General features: G+C 45.2%; 1 protein-coding gene across 1 annotated transcript in view; it reads right to left on the bottom strand.

Moving 5' to 3' along the window:
- The window catches only part of CACNA1E (calcium voltage-gated channel subunit alpha1 E), a 427,487-nt gene that overhangs the window by 159,105 nt on the left and 247,758 nt on the right, over positions 1–20,624 (bottom strand). The window contains exons 4-6 of the mRNA XM_066597440.1: positions 7,691–7,794; positions 5,536–5,694; positions 2,616–2,794 (exon numbers count right to left, since the gene is read on the bottom strand). Of these exons, the coding sequence (XP_066453537.1) occupies positions 2,616–2,794; positions 5,536–5,694; positions 7,691–7,794 (442 nt within the window). The remainder of the gene's footprint in view (positions 1–2,615; positions 2,795–5,535; positions 5,695–7,690; positions 7,795–20,624) is intronic.

Genomic DNA, 20,624 nt, shown 5'->3' with positions numbered 1-20,624 from the left:
GGCTACACACTCCGAGATACTGTGCAGAGGAGAAACCCATATCTGCAATAGGAAGCAGAAAGGAAGTGCACGCTTATGCCACCATCCTCAGGACAGGACTTGGAAACTGGATTACAAAATGTTACGCCTTCATTGATGTGATGTTGAGTAGAGATGAGCGGGTATACTCACTAAGGCACATTACTCGAGTGAGTAGTGCCTTAGCCGAGTATCTCCCCGCTCGTCTTTAAAGATTCGAGGTGACAGGTGAGTTGCGGCGGGGAGCAGGGGAGAGCGGGGGGGGGGGGGGGGGGGGGGGAGGGAGAGGGAGAAAGAGATTTCCTTTCCGGGGAGATACTCGGCTAAGGCACTACTCGCTCAAGTAATGTGCCTTAGTGAGTATGCTCGCTCATCTCTAATGTTGAGCTATTGTGCCTCTGGATCAAGTATATATGAAATATACTGTTACCCTCATTCTCTCTGGACTCTTCTTTTCCTAAGGGATATTACACTATACAGCACCAACATACCAGGGAGCAGAGACCAGCCCATCACTTAGTAACAGCCACTGTTAACCCAAGCCAAGACCCCCATTCTGACTTACTACATTATCAATGGGAAAAAAATCTGAGAAAGATTATATATATTTAATATTACATGAGTGGCTTAATAGACTCACAAATGCCCAGCATGGGAGTGCACTGGTAAAATAATTAAGTGCCTATCTCTGCCTCAAGTAGTTCATTTGTATCTGTTTCTTATCAAGTGTTACATGATGTTGCTCCTGGTGTATATTTTGACATATCATTAGCGGATGTGCTGCAATTTAGGAAAAAGCACCAAAGTACCAAGTACGGCATTGTGCATATAACTCTATACTGTCTTCATTCAGCCTGGCAGCCATAGTTAGAGGAGAGTACACCTGTCTAGATAAGTACAGCTGGGGCACAGTAGTCACTACAAGTGATGATATGATGATACGAACCTGCCGCCTCCTACACCATAGAATTCATAATACTGATGAGGGAAATTACAGAGGAGGTGAGTTTCTTCTGTGCTCCGCTTCTAATCTACAATGATTATACAGATCACTCTCCAACAAGCTCTTATTATTATGCAAGTGCTTAACCTAAACCTTTAGCGAGTGTTAGGTCAATAACTTAAATGATAGAATATAATGTTATATGGTGGTGTCAGCGCATGAGAGAAAACCAGGGCAGACTACTGGAAATAATTTCACCTTTTTTTTCAGATTGTGTTCTTTCCGTTAACTAAATTCAATGAGTACAATATACATTGTTTGGCCACTTTATTAGTAGCATCCTGGATTTCCTTTGGCCTTCAGAATCGTAGCATTTGTCATGGCATCTATCCACAAGTTTCATAGGACCCAGGGTGGGCCAAGAAAACATTCCCCACACTGTAACTCCATCTCCACCAGCCTGAACTACTGAGAGGAAGGGTTCATCGATTCATGCTACTCGTGCCAAATTCAGACACTCCCAGCAGCATGGTGCAACAGATATCTGAATTGATCTGACTAGGCAATGTTTTTACACTGCTCAGTAATTCAAATTTGCCTTTTTTATTTCTGCTAGGCAGTAATGGCACTTGAACTGGTCACCTGCTGTTATAGGACAGCCATGATAAGGAACGACGAGCTGTGCATTTGGACACAGTTGGAGCACTAGCATTGCAACTGCCTGTTCATCTGAACAATTCTTCACGTCCATCTCAGATCCATTTTGATCTCAGGATCACCTTTCATCCAATGCATTTTATTGATCAAACCATTCTTGGTATACTCTTGATATGGTTGTCCAAGAAAACCCAACAAGGTAGGCAGTTTTTGAAGTCCTGGCCCTGGCTAGTCTAGCACTGATGACCAGGCCCCATTGGAAGTCACTCAGATTGTTACATTTTTCCATTTAATATGGATTCATATTAAAAACTTGCTCAATTGATTCTTGGGTCACATGTCTAATCTCCATACAGGGAAGCTTCAATCATGAAAGAACAGGGTCCTCTAATAAAGGATAGATAGACAGATAGATAGATAGATAGATAGATAGATAGATAGATAGATAGATAGATAGATAGATAGATAGATAGATAAGCACTTGGGATTGCATTATCTGGTACTAATGTTTGCAGATACATGAAGCAGCAAGCACACTCGTAGTTTTCCCTATTTTCTTGCGGGTTTCAATTGAAAAATTATGTTACATGTACCATAATAAGAATGAGAACTGGGACCCACTTGTTCCAGCTATCAAAACCCAACTGGTCAAATCTCCCAAGGTGCATGGAATTTCCAAAAAGTTATTTGTAAACGTTGAAAAGTATAGGTTATAGGCTGTTCCCACCACAAGGACTTATGATCTTTAGATGGCATAAGTTGTAATACATTGATTGTTAGGCTCCTACCAGTCAGATCCCATCACTTCCTGTCTCTGGCCCATTCACTTCATTAGGTAGAAGCTCCATATATATGGCCTGCTTATGGACTGCAACTAAAACTAATCTGTTTTTGGAATCCTTGGAGATCAGAGCAGTTATTGCTATCACCGGGTCATAAAACATTGGGTGGCAAATCTTTAGGTATAGAAATATCACTGCATTAGTAAAGTACATACATTGTACAGCACTGTGGTCCAGCCCTCCATGGTTATACACTGGAAGACGGTCAGCACCGCAAATAAGATGTTGTCAAACTGAGTAATTCCATCATTGGGTCCAATCCATTCCTTACACTCATATCCACTTGGGCATCCAGGTACTCCACAGGGAAGAGGAGGATCCATTGCTTCCCATCCTAAAGATGTATAATAAGACAGAAGTATGGAATATCAGTAATGGCGCCCATAACAACTAGAAGCAAATATATAAGATAGACAATTTCATCTTTTTACCTTGGCAGTAGGTGTCATAATGCCCTTCTTAGTGTTACTATTGAAGCCCATGCTAAGGGGAATAGCTATAGAGGGTATAGAGGCAGCAGTTCCACCTACGGATGGCACCTGGCCAGTAGCTAACCATCCTGACCAGTAATCAAGTCCAAAGGCCAGAACCCATATCTATATTGTATTGGCCATATTAATGGCCAGTAAAAAATAAATGTCAGCTAAGAGTACCTGCAGCCAGACAGCAACCCAGCACCATCGAGTATGTCATTGACTCGGTCTAGCTTCCGTCCGGCTGCCATAGTTGACTCCTGAACTCTCCTCCCGATGTCTATGTCCTGTATGCTGCGCAGACACCGAGAAGAGAGGTTAGTGGTCAAAGCCTCCAGTTACAACAGCGGCGATTGGATGGGAGCTAGGCAAAGTTAATGGCATACTGGATGGTGCCGGGTTGCTGCCTGGCTGCAGGTTCAGGGTGGTTAGGACACAAGGAAGGGGCCCTATTACTATTGGGGGCCAATATTTGGGGCACTATTACTATTGAGGACACTATTATGGGCGCTATTACTACTGTCGGTACTATTACTATTCGGGACACTACTGTAAGTGCTGTTACTATCAGGGCCACTTATGGGGCACTGTTACTATTAAGGACACTGAGGGGAACATAGTTAGTTGTTGCAAAATACTAAATAAAATCATACGTTGTGATAAGCCCTGCCTCCCTTTTACCTTGGCAGGTATTTTTTCGTGATAGGGGTAGCAGACCTAGTCCCGCCCAGAAGGGGCTTAAAGACCCCTCCTCCACATAAAACACTAGTATTATAGCTGGCATATGATGTGTTCTACAGATTTTGCACTGGAACCCAGGAGCTTCAAGTTATCCCTCCACTTATGCTAATAGATCAGTATACATGACAATCCTTTATATGTCATCATGTTCTATTTATTTAACCCATTCATAACCAAGCCTGTTTGTGCCTTAATGACCAGGCCAAATTTTGGAAAACTGCCATGTGTCAGAATAACTCTACAAGGAGTTACAAGTCCAAGTAATCCTGACATTGTTTGTTAGTTACAGGTAATCAAGCTTTCCTGGCCAGCGCTCTCGTGCCACTAGTGACTGGCGCTAATGACATATCGGTGACAGCACCTTACAAGCTGTTAGTAATAGCCTATGTTTGGCCTTTATCTACTATGGGGAGCTGCGAATGCCCGCTGACAGCAGAACTTACATTTACGTCACTGCTGCACAGAGCCCAGGCAGCAGCGATGTAAATTTTCTGTAGGCAGTCGTGAAGAGGTTAAAGAGGTATTCCCAAAATCTAAAGTTATTCCCTGTCCACAGGATATGAGACAACTTTATGATCAGTAGGGATATCACGGCTAAGACCCCCACTAATCCTGACAATGGGAATCCAGTGTCCCCGTCTTCTTGTCACTGCGGCAATTCTTCTCGCGTTGATGTTATATTGAATGGAGCACTGGTCGAGCATATGCAACCACCATTCCATTCACCTTGATTGGCCTAATGGAAACTGCTGAACTCTTGTACTCGGCTATCTTCGGCAGTCCCATTGAAAGTGAATGGATCAGCAGTGCACATGCGTGGCCATCGCTCTGTACAATCTCCTCCTCACTAAAAGGGGTGCAGTAAGCCAACAATGAAGAGGGGGCAGGGGGGGGGGGGGGACAGGACATTAATTCTCATTGCTGAAAACCCTACCGATCATAAAATTATTCTCTATTCTGTGGATAGGGTATTACTTTAGATTTTGGGATCATCCCTAGGCTACCTACACACGAGCGAACACCTCCCATCACTTCAGTAAAGTCGCGATCCTGTTAGAAAATTGGCAAGCATTTCCCATTGTTTTCAATGGGAAACCTCGCATAGCACTCATGTGCACATTGCACAGCACTCCGTGTGTTTTACTGTCCCATTGAAAACAATGGGCGATGCATTCCAAGGAACGTGAAAAGATATGCAGTGGTGTGTGATATGCAGCGGTGTGTGATAAGCAGCGGTGTGTGTGACAGGCAGGTGTGTGTGATAGGCAGTGGTGTGTGATAGGCAGTGGTGTGTGATAGGCAGTGGTGTGTGATAGGCAGTGGTGTGTGATAGGCAGGTATGTGTGATAGGCAGGTATGTGTGATAGGCAGTGGTGTGTGATAGGCAGGTATGTGTGATAGGCAGTGGTGTGTGATAGGCAGGTATGTGTGATAGGCAGTGGTGTGTGATAGGCAGGTATGTGTGATAGGCAGGTATGTGTGATAGGCAGGTATGTGTGATAGGCAGCGGTGTGTGATAGGCAGCGGTGTGTGATAGGCAGCAGTGTGTGTGACAGGCAGTGGTGTGTGATAGGCAGGTATGTGTGATAGGCAGGTATGTGTGATAGGCAGGTATGTGTGATAGGCAGGTATGTGTGATAGGCAGTGGTGTGTGATAGGCAGGTGTGTGTGATAGGCAGGTGTGTGTGATAGGCAGGTGTGTGTGATAGGCAGCGGTGTGTGATAAGCAGTGGTGCGTGATAGGCAGCGGTGTGTGATAGGCAGCGGTGTGGGAAAGCTTCGCTAATGTATATGACCACATTCCAAAGAATGGGGCATATTCGCGGGCACATTACAGACACATGAGGACAATCTAGTGTACTGGTACCTGACTGGTTCCGGTAACAGGCCTTGTGAAGTTTCCCGCTGTAAAACTCAAGTCCAATAATTGCAAACATAAGAATGGCAAAAAAAAGCAGCAATCCAATCTGAAGCAGAGGGACCATCGCCTTCATTATGGATTTCAGGACGATCTGTAAACCTGTGAGGAACACAACACAATGATAAGAGAGCAATATGTACTTAAAGTGAAGATCCTTCTTGGAGTGACGTAAAATTAGTGAATTACAGATCTAGCGGCCTCCATCCTTCTCATGAACGCTTCACAGAGAATGCTTTGTGGGAAGATTGCCCAGAAGATTGGCAACCTAATGGCTGCAAAAATCTGCAATTTTTGACAGTGGCTACATGATGACATTTGGTCTTGTCTAGATTGCGACAGTTAATGGGATTGTCTGGGACTTTCGGCTGTATCCGCAGAATAGGTCATCAATAGTTGATCAACTGGGTCTACCGCACAGGATCCTCATTTATCAGCTGTTTGTGGGTCTGCTGTCAGTGTGGACATAGCTGAAAGCAGACAGATCTGCCAACATTGCAGTAGCCCGAGTCAGTATTGCAGGCAGAGCTCCCATTAAATGAGCCTGCAACACCCACTGGCACTGCTGCTATACGGACAGAGCTGTCTGCTTCTGAATCTGTCTGCACTGACAGTGGACCCAGCAAACAGCTAATTGGCAGGCTCCCCAAGTGGCAGACCGCGCTGATCCACTACTGATGACTAGAGTTGAGCTCGATGCTCGTTCGAGTATTAGCATACTCGATGGTGCTTGTTACTCAAACGAGCATCAAGCTGTGTTCGACCCCGCCCCAGTTTTTGGCTCCTCCCCGCTGTGACGTGCCTGTTTTGGCCCCTCCCCGCCGCGATGTAGCGCGCGTCATTTGCAAATTTGTTGTCAGGCTGGAGAGAGAGAGAGAGAGAAAGAGAAAGAGACGAACCAAGGAAAAAAAAAAAAGCTCGGCACCCGGCATCCCACATACAAAAATGCTCGAGTCTCCCATTGTAGTCAATGGAGTTCGTTACTCGAGTAGAGCTCTCGAATTTTACAAAAAAGCTCGACTCGAATAACGTGGACCCGAGCATTTGGGTGCTCGCCCATCCCTACTGATGACCTATCCTGAGGATACATCATCCATAGTAAAGTCCCAGACAACCCCTTTAACCCCTTAATGCTATATGACATAAGTTTAGGTTGGGGGCAGGTGGTACTTGCCACAACTGGATGTAAACGAACGTTCCTGTGCATGGCACAAGCTTAGAAGCCGGCCTCCCGCTGTTAACCCCTTACATAACCCGTTCAATGTTGATCAAAAACCGTATAAAATCCCCAACTTAAAAAATTGGAAAAATAAAAAAAGTTATGGGACTTTGAAGGCAGTGATACAAAGAAAAATAATAATTAAAAAAAGGGTTTTATTGTGAAAAAGTAAGAAAACCTAAAAAATATATCATTTTGGTATTGTCGTAATCATACCAACCCACAGAAAAAAATGAATTATGTCATTTATGCTGCATGACTCACTAGTAAGAAAAAATGGCAGAAATGAGGTGTTATTCTCCGTGCCCTCTAGAAAAATGGAATAACAGTTATGCAATTCATTATATGCACCAAGAAAACTGTACTAACAAAAACTACAGCTCATCACACAAAAAACAAGCCCGCATACGGCCATGTTGATGGCAAACTTAAAAAACGTAGGGCTTTTCAAAAGGGGAGATAAAAATCTCCCAAAAATCATTGTGCCCTTATGGCTATAATAGGCGGTGTCCTTAAGGGGTTAAAAAGCTGCAGAATGTTTTCTTAGAAAGTTTTATGTTAATTCTCTTGAAACTGTATGAACAAATTCCTAGATTTCCAGTAGGAATAACAGAAACGGCACGGCACAGGCTTCTAAGAAGAGATGCTCCAGAATTGTCTTTTTGAGAGGAACACAAGTTCGGTATTTACCGAGCCGCGCTGAACGGACCCCGTTGACTATAATGGAGTCCGTTCACTTACTGCTCAGCTGCTTTTTGTGCCGGAGGTTCCATCGCGGATGTGAAGCCGCCCTTATTGTCAGCAACATCCAATTTTGTCAATTAAATTTTCACCCACATTGAACAATTACAATATTGCGGAAAATGATAATCCACTTACTTGGGATTCCAGAGACCAGTTTCAGTGGCCTGAGGACGCGCACGGCCCGCAAGGTGCGCAGGTCTACGTGGGTATTAAAGTGAGTACCAGCTGTGGCCAAAATGCTGCAAGAGAAGCAGAAATATATAAACACCACACTGTGCTGAACACTGCAAGAACATGGGTACACCCGGCGCGTTCGCTGAAAACTAGTACCGTGTTTCCCCGAAAATAAAACCCCGTCTTATATAAATTTTTGCCCCAACAGAGGCACAGTGTTTTATTTTCGGGGGGTGTCTTACTACTTACTTAGCAGGTGGCATCCCTGCCCCTCTTGCTGCTCTGCAGGCACTGCAGTAATCTTCCGTGTCGTCCTCAGCGCTGAGAGCATTCTCTTCCTTGTAACATGGGTTGATTACCCCGCCTCCAGCAAAAGAATGCTGTGATTGGCTCAGGACCGCAGACTGAGCCAATCACAGCCAGTGCTTGATGAGACAATCACAGCTAATGATGTCATTGAATCGCTTTGATTGGCTCTTTTACTGCTGAGGACAACAAGGAAGAATGCCAGCAGCGATAAGGACGGGAACAACACCTGAGAGGCGAGTATTTTTCTTTTTTTTTTTCTTCATATAGTATAGCTAGGGCTTATTTTCAGGAGAGCGCTTATATTTCAAGCCCCCCCTCAATCACTTCCACCCCTAGGTCCTATTATCAGGGGGTCTTATTTTCGGGGAAACAGTATATAAAAGTCTGTGAATACTGTATATTTCATCACAGCAACAGGGGACCAACAAAAGAACAAAGAAGTGAAATTCTACTATCTTCAATGAGATACATAAAGCTATTACCTACATAATTTTGCAGCAACATTTCTTTTCAATAGTTTTTATTGGGTTTTATAATAAACAAAAAATAACAGAAAGTTGACATATTTGTTGTGTTGGAATACAATTTCCGTACCGTGACATAAATATTTCAAGCATACAATGCGTCTCTGAATAGTATTGAAGCTAAAGAAAAGAGTTGCAACATCTCAGCTGCTCATCGGAGCCATTCCTCACTGCCTGTAAACTAATATTTAAAGCCGTCTGTAGATATATTGGTCCTTGTGGCTCCTATGCAAAAAAGCTTTTAGGGTGCGTTCACAAGTCGCTGATTTGCTGCAGATTTTGTCGTTGACTTCTTCAATTAAATTCAAATTGAAGGGGTGAAATCTACACAAAATCAGTGATGTGTGAACGCATACTTAGGCCTGTTTTACATGAGCGTATATCTGCCGCCGTTTTCACGGCCGGTTGATATACGCTTTGATCTGAGGTGTAAAAACTCGTGAACGGGCACACACATCTAACGTTTGTGCGCCCGTTCAGATGGCATTGGCCCCGATGCATATGCGCTAAGGCCGCCATGCCGTTGCCCCTTCCGCTTCCCTCCCAAGCTCACCTCCGCTCTCCTCCCCGCTGGCTGTTTGCAATGGGAAGGGAGCAGGATGGAGCTGGTGCTAAGCTCCTCCCCTGCCCACAGCGAGCAATGGAAGGTCTGCCCCTGCCCCACCCCTCCTATTGCAATCAGTCACGCTGCTAACCTCCCTCCCTCTCCCTTCTACGGCCGCTGTCATTGGCTGCCACAGGAGCCCATGCAGCGGCCGACATATTCCGGCCCAACAGATAGTTCCAGGATTATCTTTTGGGCCCGACATAAAAACGCCCGGCGCTATATTGGCCGGCTGGGTGCTTTTACATCACGGGAATACGGCCATGTGATCTGATGCATTGGAATCCAATGCATCAGATCGTAGAGAATATCAGACAACCATGAAAACAGCGGCCGATATACGCCTCGTGTGAGAGTCCTTAGGCCTGTGTCCCACTAAGGTATTTGCACAGTGCCTTGCGCATGAAATATGCCGTGAATAGAAGCCATTGACTTCAATTGGTCTGTTCACATAAGTATATTTTGCATGTGCATTTTGTTTGCCCATAGAAATATGGAGCATGGTCAACCTTCCTGCGTTTTTGCACATGCAATTAGTAGATATTGAACTAATTAATTTAATGGCCCATTTCAATGAATGGAAGCATGCTTGCATGTTTTTTTCATCCCTGCAAATGGGCAAGGTTTGCAAACACAAAACATATACAATACTATCATGAAAAAATCTGACTGCTAATCCTCCATGCTCCACCGCTGCAAATGCACTGGAAGGAAGACTTCTAGCTGAAGTGTTCTCCTTCCCTGTTCATTGAGCTTCTCCACAGCTCTGACTGACAGCTGCATCCGTCTCCTGGTTGGACATTACAGCTGTCAATCATAGCTTTGCGGATAGCTTATTGGACAAAACATGCTTGAAAAAGGCTTGACAGAAGCCGAAACGCGTTGCAGCGCCAATTTAATCATTTTATATGTAATAAACCGACCTATGAAGAATATGCCTGCTCCATTGGAGTTTTTTCTGCTTCCTTGGATATTGGGGGTGCCAGGAGTCCAGGCACCCCTTAACAAGTAAGATTCCTCTATTCTGATACGGTTTGACGGAGCGCATAAAGTGAGTTTTTTCCTACTTTTGAATACACATTTCTTTCCTCCTCAACACGGTTGTTTTGGAGTCGCTCGTGGCTGCTCTCCCTGAGGGGATGTTCTAGGACCGCCAACGTATATCACTCCATATTTTGAAAGGCTACTTTGGACCAACAAACTGACCGGTCACTTAACCATAGGACCGGATCAGTTGCGGTGAGTGTCTTTCTACATAAGTTCTGTCCTCCATCTTTCTATACACCATTGGAGCGCCGCTTCTGACCCAAATATTTTGTCTTTATTGGACAAAACGGGAGCGTTCTTCAACTAGAAGTCCCACCTCTAGAGAACTTACACCAGCAGTGCAAAACCGCTGATAGAATCCCTTTGACATAAAGGACTCCATGTAGATTAGAACAGGGGTGCAGAACTTTTTCTGGTCTGAAGGCCACTTTGCCATTTAGAGCCACTTCCTAGGGGAAGAAAGGGTATTCCTATCTGATACATTTCTGTTGTATCCTACATATAAACCATGATAAATTGAAGTAAGTTCCACTTCCAAGATTCCCACCTTTTTGGAAAATGGGGGTCACCTTCACCACAATCAGCTCTCCAGAGGGGAGAAGACAATGCATGTGGCTCTCTCCATGATAGATGTCGAGGTAGGGGCTCGGCATTTCATAAGTCCTATTAACTACAATGTAGAGAGCTGCATGCATAGACAATGCCTCTAACTCATATATTCATTTTTAGAGCGCCAAACAGTTTAAGAGACTTTATTTTCCTAATATGTATAATTGACCTGACATGGGCTACACAGCACACCCTTAATTCTTTTAGTAGTAGCTATGTTGGATTCAGCCCACATACCTACAATGGAAAGGGGGGTCATGGGATACTTGATTTAAAGGGGTTGTCCCGCGCCGAAACGTTTTTTGTTTTTTTTCAACAGCCCCCCCGTTCGGCGCGAGACAAACCCGATGCACTGGTTAAAAAAGAAAACCGGACAGTGCTTACCTGAATCCCCGCGCTCCGGTGACTTCTTACTTACCTGGTGAAGATGGCCGCCGGGATCTTCTCCCTCGGTGGACCGCAGGGCTTCTGTGCGGTCCATTGCCGATTCCAGCCTCCTGATTGGCTGGAATCGGCACGTGACGGGGCAGAGCTACACGGAGCCGCTCTCCGGCACGAGCGGCCCCATTCAGAAAAGAAGAAGACCGGACTGCGCAAGCGCGTCTAATCGGGCGATTAGATGCTGAAATTAGACGGCACCATGGAGACGAGGACGCTAGCAACGGAGCAGGTAAGTGAATAATTTCTGATAACTTCTGTATGGCTCATAATTAATGCACAATGTACATTACAAAGTGCATTAATATGGCCATACAGAAGTGTATAGACCCACTTGCTTTCGCGGGACAACCCCTTTAAGGATAGAATTTAATCAGGAATTAAAAGGGGAAGTCATTTTTTGCCAGTAACAATCCATTGAGATTATTGAGAGCATCCTGATAGTAACATACATTCACGTGAGGTGGCCACGGCTTTCAATAAAGAACACTCAGGAGGACAGCCAGTGAATGTACAAATTGCTTCAGAAGTTCAGGGAAATGGGTATTGTGCAGGACTAACGCAGAACTGACTGAGCAATGTTTCTGATCCCCATGTGCAATACAGAACTTGTGAATCATGCATCTTTGTAACCCCCACTGTCAGAAATCCAAGCATTTGTCTACACACAACTTCTGTTGCAGCTGCAGTTTGTATGGGCGCCACTTTTGTGTCTTGAGGGTCCTTATGATAGTTGGTTGACTCACTCCACTCTCCAATGCCAGTCTCCTGATACTTTTCTGTGGACTCTTTGTGAAAACAGCTAGTACAGCTATCAACATCTGTGGATTCTGAAACACTGCTTGGATGACCAGTTCTCAATTAGTCCTGGACACTATTAATTTTCCAGAAGTTCTGAATCGGTTTCCTGACGGTTGGTGCACTCACTGGCGTGTGTCCTTCATTGAAAGCCTCGGCCATTTAAAGCGAATTCTGTTACCAACCATCAGGATGCTCATGAAGGCACCATATACAAGAAGTGTCCCTGGTCTTTAATACAGACCCACAGGCACTGTGGGTGCTGCCATACAGATTGAGTATAAAGCATTGCTATATGGAAAAGGCTTAGAGAGTTGTGCCAAGGTTACAACGAATCCCTTATCCACAGAATAGGGCGTACGTATCTGATCTCTGGGGTCCGACTGTTGGAACTTCCACTGATCACAAAATTGGGATTCATTGTCTCCCCAGATAAATGGAACATGCAGTTAAGCGTAAGCACTGCAGCCCCATTCATCTCTATGGGACTATTGGAGATAGCTGTTCAGTCTTCTACTCTTGGTCTTGTGAAATTCTGTACTATAGAACAAGTGCCGGATTGTCAGACTTTCTAGATTATCAGAAGCTAGTTTCATATATAGTATAGCACTGGACATAAATAACAAAACAAAACATGTATCAGAAAATAATTTGACTACTTGACAGATAAGACAACTGAGCAATAAAAATAAGTGTTGGAAAGATCCTGGCAATTCAGCAAATAACAAAATTGGGCCATTGTGCAACTAATTTCTTTAATTATAGGCCAGAGTTTCACTCCCTACTGTGATTCCAACAAACTCCGCAATTAGCAATCTAAAATGTTGTTCTCTAGCCAGCCCCTTTCAACCAATCCATCTACTTGACAATGGCCATTAGTAAACTTGTGTAATGTAACAACTGCTTACTTAATAGTCTGCCAGAGCATTTATTGTGACAATTGCATTTAACACAAAATAAGTAAAAATAACAGTTTATTTAATGTTAGAAACCTAAAAATTAAATAATTATAAAATAAAATATCTATATACTTTAAAATGGAAAAGGAAAAAATAGTAATAGTAGTCATATTTGCATTGATTCGTTTATAACATGTCTAAAATATAAATATACTGTATATGCTGTTTACTGAACATTGCAAGAAACATGTCCCTTACTAATCAGGAAAAGTGGGTACCCTTGGCTAAGAGCGGGGTAGACGTCCCAACAAGGACGGCCCCACAGTCTTCGCCTCGGGCCTGGTTATCCCTGATTAGGTACCTGCACAAAAAACATTACCATTCACACCTATACACAGAACAGGACTGTTCACACCTAATGTCTGGTCATGAGCACAGACAGAGAACACATCGCTGTTCACACCAACACACAAGGTAATGCATACCACACAGAACACGAAGCCCACTCAGAACTATCATGCATACAGATAGTAAACCATAGCTAGTCCAAATGTCCTTACACCGAGGGGATAGAGTCAGACATCGAACTGACATAAAGGGCACAGCATCAGGCATTACCCACCTGAACACACACAAGACATCAAACGTCAGGAGGCAACAGCTGTCAAAAGGAAGGAAAGAGGGGGTCTGCATAAGATGCAGACATGGACCACAGGTGTGCAGACTGTCCTCAGGGAAGGTGAGAGAAATACTTTAGACTAATATGCATAACACCAAGCTCTGCGTGAAAATAACACAGAATGAATAAAATGACCATCACCTCTAATCAGAAGGGCCGGTATTTATGTGCATCACACCAAAGGGGATTGGCTGGCTGGAGAACACCACACCCAGCCAGCTTAATTATCCCACAGTTGGGAAGGTGCGCTCCTGAAAACCATATAGAACAACAGGTCCCAGCAGCACAACACTAGTGACCAAAACTTATAATATTATTACACTCAAGAAATGCATCCAGGCCCCTAATGAACTCTCTAAAGGTCCCTTTACATGGAACTATTATCGTTAAGGGTTGTTTTAAACCTCACGCTCCCAAATCCCGTAAATCTTGCCCCTATATTGCGTTCCTCACCATATGAAATACTAAGGGATGTGAGGTGTTTCTACAGAAAAACAGCCCCGCATCACCGTATCACTTCCGAGCTGCAGGGATGCTCCAGCATGTCTATCACATCCGCACCATAGGATCTTGTAGATTCTCCCATTGCTTTCAATGGGGCTGGTGCTGCTACCGCCGGCCCAATTTAAATCAATGCAGCTGTGATGCGCGAGCAAACAACCAGATAGAACATGCTGCAATTTGCATAGCATCGCATCGCTGTGTCATATGGGAAAATATTGCTTATGTGTATGACCCCATTCAAAAGAATGGGGTTCATATTTGTACGAGATTTGTGCGTCTTGCAACACACAGATCTTGCGCCTTACTGCGTTTCTACCCGTTTAACAGTTTTGCCTCTATATGACATTGAAAGCGTTTATTTCTTTTATAGTATCCCTGTATGTTGTCAAAGCCAATGCAGGTTAGAAAGTCTAATCAGCCAAACCAGACCACGCAGCCATTCATCACTCCTTGGTCTTCAACAGGAACAAATGTTTTGCATTGGGATTAATTTCCTTGCCTCAGAGTAGAATGGTGTCAGTGGCCAACAAGAAGTGATATGAATGTCTCTGGTAACTTCTGAATCATTCATAAAGCAGATCGATTTGCCGAGATATGAATTATAAAGCGATAATTAGTTTATCAATAAAGTCCACTCCACTTCCAAGTCAATAACCATTATTGTAGTAGATGCTTCATACGACAGTGAGTCATTGGCACCGAAGAGATGCTTACCCAGCTGTAGCACCAGGCGTTTGGTCCCAGAATAACATTTGGTATTCATTAACTCTCCAAGTTTAACTCTTTCATACTCCAACAGGGACTCTAAAATTGGCTAAAGCTACAAACGTCCTGGCATAAAGCGCTGTCTCATGAACATGCGCTTGTAATGGGATGCTTTGTCATATTATTTCTTCTTAACAGCTGAGTCCAGGCTGTGAACATGCTAATTATTTTCTTGGCTCTGTTACAGATCTTGCAGTTCACACTTTGGAGTGTAACATTTGTACCCAAATCTTATCAACTCAATTAATAAGAAAGTAAGAAAGAGATATTTGGGAAAAAATGTAGATTTTTTTTTAAAGGGAACCTGTCATCACATTTAGGGCTTATTCACATGAGCGTATATCGGCCGCCGTTTTTATGGCCGGACGATATACGCTACCATCTGGAGTGTCTTTCCCCTTCCATCCCCCTCGCAGGCTCTCTGCCTCTCTTCTCCCCTCTGGCTATTTGCAATGGGAGGGGGTGGGAGCAAAGCTAAGCTCCACCTGTCCTATTGCTGGCTGCGGACAAGGGGCAGGGAGAGTGCGAAAGCTTAGCTTCACCCCTGTCCTGTCTCTTTCTACTGCAAACAGTTGGAGGGGAGGAGAGAGGTAGAGAGTTTACGAGGGGGAGGGAAGGAGAAAGACAGCTCAAATGGTAGTGTATATCGGCCGGCCGTGAAAACTGTGGCCGATATATGCTCATTTGATTAAGCCCTTAAGCCCCTTGACTCGGCCCTTTTTTTTCCTTCATCTTCCGTTTTTCTTCCCCACTTTTAAAAAATCATAACTGTCTTATTTATCCATCCATGTTGATGTCTGAGGGCTTGTTTTTTGCAGGACAGGTTGTGTTTTTCAAAGTTACTATATAATGTATCATATTGCCGCTTCCACACGAGCGACAAAACTGCACAATTTTCTTGCAATGTGACGGTGCTACAAATTGCATGTATGCGAAGACTATGATTTCCAATGGGTTCTTTCTAGAGATGAGCGAGTATACTCGCTAAAGGCAATTGCTCGAGCGAGCATTGCCTTTAGCGAGTACCTGCCCGCTCAAGACAAAAGGTTCGGGTGGCGGTGCGGGGGAGCGGTAAGTAGCGTCAGTCAGCAGGAGGGAGCGGGGGAGAGAGAGAGATCTCCCCTCCATTCCGCCCCGCTCTCCCCTGCAGCTCCCTGCCCGCCGCCGGCACCCGAACCTTCTGTCTCGAGCGGGCAGGTACTCGCTAAAGGCAATGCTTGCTCGAGCGATTGCCTTTAGCAAGTATACTCGCTCATCTCTAGTTCTTTCACATGCGCGATGTTTTGTAGCCTGCGACATTGCGAGAATACAAAATCATAGCATGGTCTATTCAGCTACGATTTGTGATGTTTAGTAGCCTATGTTTCCCTATAAAGTTTTCCTTTGTGTTGCATTGCATCGCCAGAAAACACGATTTTCGTGTGGCACAATGCAATATTTGTGGTAGGAAATCCTACTGTGAATGCCCTAAAATAAACTCTAGCTGCATCAAGAAAAAAAATTATAATACATCACCTATCAGGCGCTGTCGGCTCCGGCACACGTCTCCTCTGCAGCTCTTCCACACTTTTCTGTATTCTTCAGACAGCCTTTCCTGGATTGGAGGTTTAAAATCCCTGCCTCCATGAAGTACTGGCTGTGATTGGTTCTCTAGCGCTGCAGCTCAGCCAATCAGAGCCAGCGCTTGATCATACCAATTTGAACTAATCATAGCCATCCATTGATTCATGTTTCCAATAATTAATAAAACTTTTTAAAACTACTTTTTACATATATTACTTTTAGTCTCCATAGAGGACAAGAACTTGTGATCATGTGATCGCTCCTGCGATATGATGTACTATAGCATTACATTATACCGCAATCTGATGGGCATCTCTATCAAGCCACAGGCATGACTTTATAGGCAACCTTTCATGGTAGCCCTAGTGGCTTTCAAAAAGGGTCCCAGCTGCCATGGCACACATTGCAGAAGGGCTGTTCCGAACCTCGGGACATGAATTGGGGCATTTAAAGCCACGGTGGCTTTTAAAGGGTTAACAGCTCCGCTCACTGGCTCTGCTGGTCTCAGCTTTTGTGAGCGGGAGTTGTCTGTAAGAAACAGCCAACACCCACATTGCATGGTGCAAGATTGAGCTTGAATCCTCTTCTATACATGCCTTGGACCTCCAGGATGTAAATTTACGTCTTATAGCGTTAGAGGTTAAACTACATTGTGGAGCTCAAAGTTAAGGGAACGGGGAGTTCAGAGACTGTTTCATACTCACTTGGTGCATCGGTACAGCACTGTGTCCCCATAAAGCCAGTATGAGCCATCACCTTGACTCTTTCTGTGTGTGCACCCACCATAGAGCAGAATGGGAGATGCACGTGCAGAAACAGTCAATCTACTGGCGCATGCTGGCTTCACAGAGACATAGTGCAGGAATGGGGTGCCTGCTGAGTATGAAACTCCCCGGACTCCCCGTTCTCTCAACTTTGAGCCTCAAAAGGTAGTTTATAGGCTGGAATGTGATGGCAGGTTCCCCTTAGGGCTCTTTCACATGGGCGTTGTTTTCATGCAGAATAGGCACGTGAAAAAATCGAGTATTAGGACCAATGGCTTCCTATAGAAACTTTCAGATGAAGACATTTTAGATGCGCAAAAAACTCTTACCTTAAAAATGTGGGACATGTGTGGCTATAATACACGCATCTAAGGTCTGTGCTGTGTGAAAAGATAGTACCTGACCTATCTGTGGTGTGAGCTGCGTAGGCGTCCCAATAGGCTCCTATTGGAGCAGGAGTTTAGCTGTGTCTAGCTGTGAAGCGGTGCCGCTTCACCCAGAAGCACATTTTAAAAGTTCCGCTATAAACTCCTGTTAGACCCTGCAGGGATGAGGTGAATCCCCGAGGGTTCCAGTCATCTCCTGAGGGTTCCCTTAATCCCTGTGGGGACTAACAGGAGTGTACAGCAGGACATTTAAAATGTGCTTCTGGGCAGCAAGTTTTAAATGTCCCGATGTAAGCAGCCGGGAATTCCTCCAATCCCACAGCTGGGCAATTCCCCAGCAGTGGGGGGCAGCGGAGGACTCCCTCAACCCCTCTTCCCAGCATCGGGTTCCACAAGGAATATCCGAATAGCGGGGTGAGAGAGGGGGGCAGGGTTAGATGGCTTCCCCGAGAGTGTGGGGATATGGTGGGGCTAGAAGGATCGCCCTCTCGTCCCACCCCTCTAGCCCCACGCCCTCTCTTCTTGCCCTGGGGAATCCTGTGAGAATGCCCTCTAGCCCTACCCCTCTCTCTCTCTGCACTATGGGGATCTCCTTCAAGGATTCCCATAGCCCTGCTTACTCTCTCCCTGCTTTGGGGAAATCCCGAAGACCTGCTGGGCTTCATCTCCCTTTCCTCTTTCTTCCTGGAGCAGCTGTGCTTTTTTAGTGAACTGTTGGCTGCCAAAAAAGCTCTGGGGCCTTTCAGAAGGCCCCCAGCCGCCATCACACCTGACAGCTCCCTGCGATATCCTTGCAGGGGGCCGTACGGGACCCCCAAACATCGTTCAGGAAATTTAAATGCCGCTGTCAGAATTGAAAGTGGTATTTCAATGGTTAATAGCGCCACTAAGCCGTGCGTCTGAGCGAGCTGTTGGCGCCGGGTGTCGGCTGTAAGAAAAAGCTGGTGCCCATGCTGCATGAAGAGAAATTGCCCCGCGATCTCCCTTCATACATACCTCGACCATGCAGGACGTAGCTGTACATCCTATAGCGAGAAGGGGGATTTTTATTGGTGCATCTTTTCATCCCGCGTGCAAAAAAACATGCCCTATGGGCAGAAAAAGTGCAGTAAGGGCGCCCACCCACTGGCGTTTTTTTTCCCTGCGAAATTCGCAGCATTTTTTTCTCTGCAGGGGTCTATGGGACTTGTAATGTTAAAATCGCGATCGCGCAAAATCGCAATTTACCGCGAAATCGCGATTTTGCGCGATCGCGATTTTAACATTACAAGTCCCATAGACCCCTGCAGAGAAAAAAATGCTGCGAATTTCGCAGGGAAAAAAAATGCCAGTGGGTGGGCGCCCTAAGGCTGGCTTCACATAAGCATAAGCGCAATTGCACATGCGTCAGCACATTTTTTTTTCGTGCTGTGAGCAAGGCTTTTTGCGCACTTGACAGCGTATTTTTTTTCATACTTTTGCTGCATCTCCTTGCATATTGTATGTGCATTTGCTCATCCCCATTGACTTTTATGGGAACCTTTGGTGCGCAAATATGCAGAAAGATAGAGCATGTTTCTTTTTTTTTTTTTTTTTATGGGTCCTATTTAGAGATGAGCGAGCATACTCGTTAAGGGAAATTACTCGAGCGAGTTTCGCCATTTTCGAGTACATGCCTGCTCGTCCAAAAAGATTTTGGGTAAGCAGGCATGTACTCGAATATGCCCATACTCGCTCGAGTAATTTCCCTTAGGGTGACTACCCACTGGAGTTTTTTTTTCCCTGCTAAATTCGCAGAAAAAAAAAACTCCAGTGGGTAGTCACCCTTAACGAGTACGCTCGCTCATCTCTAGTCCTGGATGGCAGGGATGGCTTCCATTGCAGTCAATAGAAGCTGTCCGATCAGCAGCACACACGCAGTTGATGTTGCTGACTTGCCGCATATCCACGGGAAAGCAGGGAATTTAAGAAAAAACTAACCTCTACTGCGCATGTGCGACGGTAAGCCGTGAAGACCATGCGCAGTACAGCGAACCCAGAAGTGGAGGGATCCACCCAGACGCCACTGTCAGGGAGAACAGGTAAGCTGGGCTCACTGGCTGCGGGCGTATTCTGTGTGGGATTTCCTGTATGGAATCCGTGCATGCCGTGGACATGAGGCCTAAGAGTTTTTGCACTTGGCACTGCCTTGTTGATGTTCTGCTTTCAACCCTTCCTTTGGATGGAGCACAGCCGGCACAATCTGAGTATGCTCTGTCGGGTGTGCTCTGGTTCACACGGGCGACACGACATTGCTGCGATAAAATCCCAGCAATATCGCATCGCTGATCCGTAAGATATTGCCGTGACTTTGTAGCGCTACAAAGACGCATGTGGTGCTACATAGTCGCGCGACTTTGTAGCACCACATGCAAGGTTTTTCGGGGAAGGCTTGAAATATAAGCCCTTCCCCGAAAATAAGCCGTAGCTGCAGAAGAAAAAAAAACAAAACACACATACATCACCTGTCCCGTGCTGTCAGCCTGGCCGCATCTACTCCCCGGGTCCCCGGCACAGATCATCTTCTTCTCTTCTGGCCAGGGATTCAAAAATCTCTGCATCCTGAAAGCACTGTCTGTGATTGGTTCAATCACTGCCATTCATCGAGCGCTGGCTGTGATTGGCTAAGCGTCAGCCAATCACAGCCAGCACTTCCAGAAGGTGGGGACTTTTGAATCCCTGGCCAGAAGAGGAGAAGATCACTGCCGAGGACCCGGGGAGAAGATGCGGCCGGGCTGACAGCACAGGACAGGGGATGTATGTGTATTTTTTTTTCTTCTTCAGCTACGGCTTATTTTCGGGGAAGGGCTTATATTTCAAACACCGCCCCCCCGAAAAACCTCGTATGTGGTGCTACAAAGTCGCGGCAATATGGCACAGACCAGTGATGCAATATTGCTGCGATTTTATCGCAGCAATGTCGTGTCGCCCATGTGAACGAGGCCTAAATTTTAGCTTTGACAGTAGGATTTCCTGCTGTCAAAGTTG

Source organism: Eleutherodactylus coqui, chromosome 3 (genome assembly GCF_035609145.1).
Source record: "Eleutherodactylus coqui strain aEleCoq1 chromosome 3, aEleCoq1.hap1, whole genome shotgun sequence".
In the NCBI taxonomy this organism is placed as follows: domain Eukaryota; kingdom Metazoa; phylum Chordata; class Amphibia; order Anura; family Eleutherodactylidae; genus Eleutherodactylus; species Eleutherodactylus coqui.
This window is presented reverse-complemented; position numbering and strand designations above follow the sequence as displayed.